Source organism: Oncorhynchus nerka, linkage group LG14 (assembly GCF_034236695.1).
Source record: "Oncorhynchus nerka isolate Pitt River linkage group LG14, Oner_Uvic_2.0, whole genome shotgun sequence".
Lineage (NCBI taxonomy): Eukaryota > Metazoa > Chordata > Actinopteri > Salmoniformes > Salmonidae > Oncorhynchus > Oncorhynchus nerka.
The window spans coordinates 19470389-19479337 of NC_088409.1; the positions used below are offsets into that span (position 1 = coordinate 19470389).

The 8949-nt window shown below is 42.2% G+C and overlaps 1 protein-coding gene and 1 long non-coding RNA gene across 2 annotated transcripts; one reads left to right on the forward strand and one right to left on the reverse strand.

Annotated features, from left to right (window-relative positions):
- Positions 1-46: 46 nt before the first annotated feature.
- Positions 47-6385, forward strand: LOC135575169 (uncharacterized). Its single transcript, XR_010465734.1, has 2 exons — positions 47-127; positions 3682-6385. It is a non-coding gene; the product is annotated as an uncharacterized LOC135575169 (long non-coding RNA).
- On the reverse strand, positions 2288-8091 carry LOC115115847 (DOMON domain-containing protein FRRS1L). Its single transcript, XM_029644331.2, has 5 exons — positions 7525-8091; positions 6903-6987; positions 6624-6762; positions 4422-4668; positions 2288-3850 (listed from the first exon to the last, which is right to left on the reverse strand). Exons 1-5 carry the CDS (start codon positions 7727-7729, stop codon positions 3678-3680), a joined length of 849 nt encoding a protein of 282 aa, XP_029500191.1. The 5' UTR covers positions 7730-8091; the 3' UTR covers positions 2288-3677.
- Positions 8092-8949: the final 858 nt, after the last annotated feature.

Below are 8949 nucleotides of genomic sequence, written 5' to 3' on the forward strand. Positions count from 1 at the left end.
GCTGCTAGTAGCCTACTCTTTGGAATGCCCAGTTGAACTACACACAGAAACGTGAATAAACAGACCTTTGTCAGGAGGATCACCACGAATTCAGGATGTCCGTGCTGTCACGAAGGAAATATGCAAAGTAATCACATATTTGCATAGCCTATCATTACAATCATTACAAAACAGGTATAGGTAAAACTTCATTTTAAGTGCCCATATTAGAGTGTAATTACATGTGTAACAAGTATTGTATTTAACAAGTATTGTAACAAGTATTGTATTTAACAACCAATAGTCCCTCGTGGATGTGCTGGGTGTCGCAGAGATGATGCTCAATAGCCTCTAATGACTTACTCATGAATGTGCACTGTTGAAACTACATCTCCACTCAGTGTTGTTGCTAGCACTTACCTCTAAAATAAAGTGTTCCATCTGGGTTGACTTGGTTGAGCTGGTAAGAACAGATCAGTAAGTCAACCTCACTGGCTGGGATCTAATATGGGTGGTATCTCAGATGTGGAAAAATACACTACTTCAAAGCATAGTACATGTAATGTACTTAGTACAATGTAATTACTAGTTGTTACACGGGATTTAGCTAGTTAAAATGAAGTGTATCTTGAGGGGTATTTACTTCTACAGTACACATCCTGACAACCTGGCCCTCAGGCTTCTGGAAGTTTCACTTCATTTCACAAGAAGGTACAGAAATGAAGTGAAACTTCCAGAATCTTTAAAATGAGGCCAGGTTGTCAGGATGTGTAGTGTATAAGTACACATTAATTACAACTAAACACCCCGCAAGATACGCTTCATTTTAACTAGCTAAATCCCGTGTAACAACTAGTAATTACATTGTACTTAGTACATTACATGTACTATGCTTTCAAATAGTTTGTTTTTCCTCATCTGGGATGACCGAATTAACCCAGATTGAACACTCACATTCATTGTTACACCTTTGTAATTACAGACCTCAATTACTACCAGTTACATGTTGTTACACTGTAACTATGAGCTGTTACAGTAAACTGCAATACCTGTTACACTGTAACTATGAGCTGTTACAGTTAACTACAATACCTGTTACACTGTAACTATGAGCTGTTACAGTTAACTACAATACCTGTTACACTGTAACTATGAGCTTTTACAGTTAACTACAATACTGTTACACTGTAACTATGAGCTGTTACAGTTAACTACAATACCTGTTACACTGTAACTATGAGCTGTTACAGTTAACTACAATACCTGTTACACTGTAACTGAGCTGTTACAGTTAACTACAATACCTGTTACACTGTAACTATGAGCTTTTACAGTTAACTACAATACTGTTACACTGTAACTATGAGCTGTTACAGTTAACTACAATACCTGTTACACTGTAACTATGAGCTTTTACAGTTAACTACAATACCTGTTACACTGTAACTATGAGCTGTTACAGTTAACTACAATACCTGTTACACTGTAACTATGAGCTTTTACAGTTAACTACAATACTGTTACACTGTAACTATGAGCTGTTACAGTTAACTACAATACCTGTTACACTGTAACTATGAGCTGTTACAGTTAACTACAATACCTGTTACACTGTAACTATGAGCTGTTACAGTTAACTACAATACCTGTTACACTGTAACTATGAGCTGTTACAGTTAACTACAATACCTGTTACACTGTAACTATGAGCTGTTACAGTTAACTACAATACCTGTTACACTGTAACTATGAGCTGTTACAGTTAACTACAATACCTGTTACACTGTAACTATGAGCTGTTACAGTTAACTACAATACCTGTTACACTGTATGAGCTGTTACAGCAATACCTGTTACACTGTTGAGCTGTTACAGTTAACTACAATACCTGTTACACTGTAACTATGAGCTGTTACAGTTAACTGCAATACCTGTTACACTGTAACTATGAGCTGTTACAGTTAACTACAATACCTGTTACACTGTAACTATGAGCTGTTACAGTTAACTACAATACCTGTTACACTGTAATAAGGGCCTTTTTAAAATGAAGGGTTACCTAGTTATCCGTAGTCTATCCCTATCCTCTATTATCTGGAATTATTTTGAATGTGCTGCTTGTCCACAAATATGTCAATGCCCATTATTTGTTCCCAGCCCAGGGCGACCCACACAGTTGTTGTATGGTTGTGTAATTCATTGTAAATTCATTAGATTGCAGATGAAATGTACGTTGCCTGAGGGGCACATGATGCAGCTGACAGAGCCATCACATGACCCACAAGGATGAAAACAAGATGTTGGAGTGTATTTTTACTGAACACAGCTTTATTGATAACAAAAACACTTGCATGTTAGACACTAAACACTGTATCAGTGAGGAAGCATTTCCATGGAACACAAGGGTTCAGTGAACGGTACAAATACAACTGGACTCTGTGCCATAGATTCCTTCAGCGTTAGGCCATATGCTGCAGGGCCAAGGCAAGCTGTCAGACAGAGCCCCTGTCCCTGGCTGTCATCATGTCCACTACAGCCTCCGTGCTGATGGGTGTGTTATTGCATATCTACAAAGGAATCATGCACCATCAATCATACAGTCAGTTGCCCTATCATCAGCAAACAGTGATCACACACACACACACACCTCGACACAGACCAATGAAACATGACCAAGCACGTAGTGGAATGAAGCAGTCCTAAGAAAATGGACCCTCTCACACATAGAGAAAAGAACCTGTCTTAATCATCAGCATGTAAAATGGCATTGTGGAATACAGTATAGAGTTCAGTGTTACTCAGTGAGACTGGGGCTGAAACAAACAAAAAAACATCTGTTCAACCACCTAGTCTTAGTTTCTGTATACAAATACTATAATACTACTACTAAGAATACTGTATTTCCCTGTGGAGAATGAGTGTTGTGTAAAGCATGGCTGCATACAGAAGCAGTATGTTTCAGCAGGATAATAAACTATGAGCTGTCTGCCTTTCTTTGTCTCACATCAATCTGGATGGTTCTCTCTAAGTGAAGTCTCTCTAAGTGAAGTCTCTCTCCAGTCTCAGTAGTCTGTCCCAGTGTGTAATGTCTCCTTGTGTCGTGTCCGTAGGTTCTTCACATATTCAGGGTCCAGTTGTGATTCGCCACATGCGTTGGAGTAATACTTGTTGTCAGGAGTGTGATACCTTACTGTCGTAAACATAAATACACTAAATGAAATACCTTGCCAAAACTAAAGGTTATGCTACTGTTCTCTAGAAACACATAGTATTTCAGATATTCTGACTAATGGGTTAGTGTATGTTGTTATGGTAGCACAATACAATTTCCAGAATGATTTGCAAGCTTCCTGATGAGTCCTCGATGTAAGTTATATATAGTATCCTACTGTATATATTTATGAATATATATTTATAGTGTAATTCTGTGTAAAGAGCACCCTGCATTGAGGGTGTGGCAGACAGAAATACAATGAACTCTGTCTTATTGCTGTCTCTTTCCTCTTCTCTCTACTTCTCTCCTCGTCTCCTCTCATCTCTCCACTTCTCTCCTCGTCTCGTCTCTTCTCTCCCTCTCCTCCTCTGTCATCTCGTCTCCTCTCTTCTCTCCTCTCTCTGGGTTAATTGGTTGTCTCTTCTCTCATTTTGTCTCCTCTCTCATCTTCTCTCATCTCGTCTCCTCTCGTCTCCTCTCTCTCTCAGGGGGTGCCCATCAGCAGATAGAAGGTGAGGGCTACTATGAGCAGCAGACAGAAGGGTGAGGAGAACGTCTGGTAGGCTGTAGACGGCATGAAGATGTCCTCATATTTATAGATGCTGATCATGTGATCAGAGACTGGCGGAGCATCGTTGTCATGACGTGTGATGGAACCTGGAGGAAAGAGAAGAGTAAGAGAAAAAGGGTAGGGAAATCATTTAAAGTGCATTCGGAAAGAGCCCAGATTTGGGAACTCAATCGAACATCTCTGGAAAGACCTGAAAATAGCTGTGCAATGACGCTCCCCATCCAACCTGGCAGAGCTTGAGAGGATCTGCAGAGAACAATGGGAGAAACTCCCCAAATACAGGTGTGCTAAGCTTGTAGCGTCATACCCAAGAAGCCTCGAGGTTGTAATCACTGCCAAAGGTGCTTCAACAAAGTAGTGAGTAAAGGGTCTGAATACTTATATTTCAATATACAATATTTCCAGTTTATTATTTTGAATACATTTGCAAAAATGTCTAAAAACCTGTTTTCGCTTTGTGATTATGGAGTATTGTGTGTAGATTGAGGAGGAAAAAACATAATTTAATACATTTTAGAATAAGGCTGTAACGTAACAAAATGTGAAAAAAGTCAAGGGGTCTGAATACTTTCCGAATGGACAGTACATACTAATGAACACACACATCCACTCTCTGCACACACACAATACCACACACACACACAGTCCTTGACTAACCTTGTATAGCAGGCCCCCAGGCCAACAGGTAGAACCAGGAGAGATGCAGATCCACCAGTGTCTCCTCTCTGGGGACGTAGAGCGGCCGTTTGAAGCGGCAGGTCACACGGTTGTTGTCAAACACACCCTCTTCGTCCCTGGCAGGATTCCTCTTGATCTCCTTAGCCCACTGGCCCACGTTGTAGAAGTGATGGATACGAACACGCCCATTATCGTCATGGACACAGCCCATCACGTCATCTCCTCCCTGAGGAGGGGTGGGGGTGAGGAGAACCAATCAGCATGAAGGATAGGTTGACCAATCAGCCTTGTTTTTGTGATGTGTCTTTCATGGCAGACTTCATGTGTACCAGATGTAGTAAAAGCCTGAGCTGACTCTGACCCCAAAATGTCTGTAGAGGTGCTGTTGACTAACCAAGAGTAGATTGTATCAAAAGAAAGAAAGTCCCACACTCTATACATACAGCGCATTCGTAAAGTATTCAGACCCCTTGACTTTTTCCACATTTTGTTACGTTACAGACTTATTCTAAAATGGATAAAACAAAACATTTCCTTCATCAATCTACACACAATACCCCATAATGACAAAGTGAAAAAAGGCGTTGCTAGATTTCTTTTGCAAAATTATTAAAAATAAAAAACAGAAATACCTTATTTACATAAGTATTCAGACCCTTTGCTATGAGACTTGAAATTGAGCTCAGGTGCATCCTGTTTCCATTGATCATCCTTGAGATGTTTCTACAACTTGATTGGAGTCCACCTGTGGTAAATTCAGGCACACACCTGTCTATATAAGGTCCCACAGTGGACAGGGCATGTTAGAGCAAAGCCATGAGGTCGACGGAATTGTCCATAGAGCTCCGAGACAGGATTGTGTCAAGGCACAGATCTGGGGAAGGGTACCAAAACATTTCTACAGCATTGAAGGTCCCCAAGAACACAGTGGCCTCCATCATTCTGAAATGGAAGAAGTTTGGCACCACCATGGCCGCCTGGCCAAACTGAGCAATTGGGGGAGAAGAGCCTTGGTCAGGGAGGTGACCAAGAACCCCATGGTCAATCTGACAGAGCTCCAGAGTTCCTCCAGAATTCCTCTGTGCAGCACTCCACCAATCAATCCTTTATGGTAGAGTGGCCAGACGTAAGCCACTCCTTAGTAAAAGGTACATGACAGCCCACTTGGAGTTTGACAAATGGCACCTAAAGGACTCTCAGACCAAGATTCTCTGGTCTGATGAAACCAATATTGAACTCTTTGGCCTGAATGCTAAGCGTCATGTCTGGAGGAAACCTGGCACCATCCCTATGGTGAAGCATGGTGGTGGCAGCATCATGCAGTGGGGATGTTTTTCATCTGCAGGGACTGGGAGACTAGTCAGGATCGAGGGAAAGATGAACGGAGCAAAGTACAGAGAGATCCTTGGTGAAAACTTGCTCCAGAGCGCTCAGGACCTCAGACTTCGGTGAAGGTTCACCTTCAAACAGGACAACGATCCTAAGCACATAGACAAGATAACACAGGAGTGGCTTCGGGACAAGTCTCTGAATGTCCTTGAGTGGCCCAGCCAGAGCCCAGACTTCAACCCGATCGAACATCTCTGGATAGACCTGAAAATAGCTGTGCAGCAACACTCCCCATCCAACCTGACAGAACTTGAGAGGATTTGTAGAGAAGAATGGGAGAAACTCCCCAAATACAGATGTGCCAAGCTTGTAGTGTCATACCCGATAAGACTCGAGGCTGTAATCGCTGCCAAAGGTGCTTCAACAAAGTACTGAGTAAAGGGTCTGAATACTTATGTAAATGTTATATTTCAGTTTATTTTATTTTATAAATATGCAACAACAAAAAATGTGCTTTGTCATTATGGGGTATTGTATGTAGATTGAGGAAGGAAAAAATGATTTAATCAATTTTAGAATAAGGCTGTAACGTAATAAAATGTGGAAAAAGTCAAGGGGTCTGAATACTTTCTGAATGCACTGTATATGCTCCCAACAATTGAATGGGTAAACCAAATAACATAATAACCTAATCAAATAATAACCTAATAACATCATTGCAGTAATGTTGGTTATTAGGTTTACCCACTCAATTGTTGGAAGCAAATTTAGAGTGTAAGAACAGACTCTCACGCATGCTCATACACACACACACACACCTATGCCCGCACACACACAGATACGGTCCCTTACCATCTTCTTGTCTGAGGAGAAGCCTACAGCCACCCAGCCGTCAGTGTCAGCACTCATCTCATACTCCACGTCTGTCCCGATCCGCCGGTAACTCATGAAATAGTCACACGTCTCTGCATCACACCCCGGCTTCCCATACCTACACACACAATGAAGAAATGTAACCTCTTCAGAGTGATGTGCACCCACATCTGCCAGAGTGGGACCACAGTACACAGAGAAACCCCTTGACACACACACATGCTTGCAAGCAAGCAAAACACATACACACACACTGACCTTATGCAGCCCTTGGTGACTCCACAGTCTACGACTTTGATCCTGGCGAAGGGATCCACAGGAGGGGCGGTGGGGAAGGGGTAGCCTGGAGAACACACACCACATACAACATCATTAGGCCTGCCTCCCCAAAAATCATCTTCTAGAAGTTCTACCATATTCGTAATTTGGTGGGTTTCAGCCTAATGTGCATTCAGAGAGGCACAACTGCTCCTTCACGTTTCATAACAAATTTGTGATAGTTTGAAATATGTTATTTAAAAAAAATGTTTTCAAAAATCTAATAATATACAACATTTAATGTGGTGAAGAACTGTCCAATGCTCGCCCATCTCCAGACCGGCCAGTAAGAGCCAGAGCGGGGAGCTGCGGGTAGCTGGCCAGGGTCCTGATCTATGCATGAGTGGACTCGGGTGGAAGTAAGACACTGTCAACCTGCGCATCATCACATAAATAGCCAATTAACCACGAATTACGTATCAACCACAGATATGTAGATGCGCCCTCTGATTTCCATCAAGAGAAGGCCTACACATAAACAAACACAGCCTTGATGACCATGAAGGCCACAGTAAGCAAAATGCCTCGTTCAGAAATGGCCTTTCCTGTATCCCTTTCTCACCGTCATCCGATAGATGTCTAGACTCCAGGAACTCCGAGGCGAACGTACTGTATGAGTCCTTATGGGGCTCCTTGTGGCCCGGCTCTCCGTGGTCTCCGTGGCTCGCTCGCAGTGCGCCTTCATCCGTGGGACTCGGCGCTACCCCCCGCCAACTGCCCTGGACCAGGAGCACCGTCAGCTGTAGCAGGCTGCGCAGGAAAATCATGGCCAACAAGGGAGTATAAAAACGGTCTAAAGGAGACAGAACTGAGACGGAATCCTCATTGTTGGTTGTATTTGAGCATTTCTTTACGGAGCCTAATCACTGGACCTCAATCGCATCACTACAGAATATTTTCAACGCGGTTGTTTAGTGTGTCGTAGGCTATTTCCCGCAGTGTGAATGGGCGCGAGAGGAGCGGGATTCAGTGATGTCAAACGAATGAGCCTCGGTTAAACCAATCTGGAATTAGCGGGATTTGTAACTGAACCGATCTGTTTTGCCAATTCACTTAAATCTTGTGGGAAACGGAGACGTCCATGATAATCCAAGTGATTGGATTTCATTTTAAAATAATGTAATGATATCCCAGTTTAGGGATGAATGTGTCTGTTGTTGGTTTTGCCCGTCTCCTCTCCTCTCTCCTAATGGCCCATTACGTCCATCGATAGAGCCAATCGCTGCAGCGTCCAATAGGAAACCTCGATGTACACGTTGCATTATCAATATACAGTTTAAATTCCCATTCAGCACTGTTTATGTAAACACAGATGCCAATTGAATAACAATATGAGGCAATGTAGGGATTTATACATTTATTATGCAGGAATGTCTGCTATGATAGGTTGGTTTCTTATTCCTTTGTGTGATGTGAAAATATTCTAGAATCTACATTGCATGTTATTGTTGACAGCATTGATAACTCCCAAGGACTAAGGCCAAACTGCTGAAAAAAGCAGGACACACAATTTACCAGTGGTTACAACTGGCTTTACAAGGATTGTGATTCTCAAATCTCTCCCGTTCTTCTTCTCTTGTCAATAATACAAAGATAATAATTGTAATTGTTTGTCTTTAATGCTTGTTTATGTATTGGTTAGAGGAACATTGGAACCCAGAGCAGCTCAGACATCTGAATTCATTACAGAATGCAGGGTGCTCCCCTCACAAAGGGAAGAGCAGGAAGACCTGGAAAGTGTTAGGGTTATCAGTATCATCAAAGAGCGCTGCCTGAGGGGAGACTCATGTAGACCACATCTCCCTCCTCCAGCTCTAGAGACATTGCATTAGATATGTATGTATTATCCTCAGCATTATTATGTTCCTGTATCCATATAACTCTGGCTATTCTTGTATAGGCACACACCCAGGGTTTGCGATTTGTGGTAATCAAAAGCGGTGAATCTGAGTAGACTCCTCTCACTGGTGCTGTGAAGACACCAGTA

What these genes read in the sequence shown, in the direction of transcription:
- LOC115115847 (XM_029644331.2), bottom strand. Translation starts at nt 7,729, where the DNA reads ATGATTTTCCTGCGCAGCCTGCTACAGCTGACGGTGCTCCTGGTCCAG. An exon ending in GTCACCAAGGGCTGCATAAG is followed by an intron (nt 6,763 to 6,902) that starts GTCAGTGTGTGT and finishes TTGTGTGTGTAG; the next exon opens with GTATGGGAAGCCGGGGTGTG. An exon ending in CTGGGGGCCTGCTATACAAG is followed by an intron (nt 3,851 to 4,421) that starts GTTAGTCAAGGA and finishes TCTTTCCTCCAG; the next exon opens with GTTCCATCACACGTCATGAC.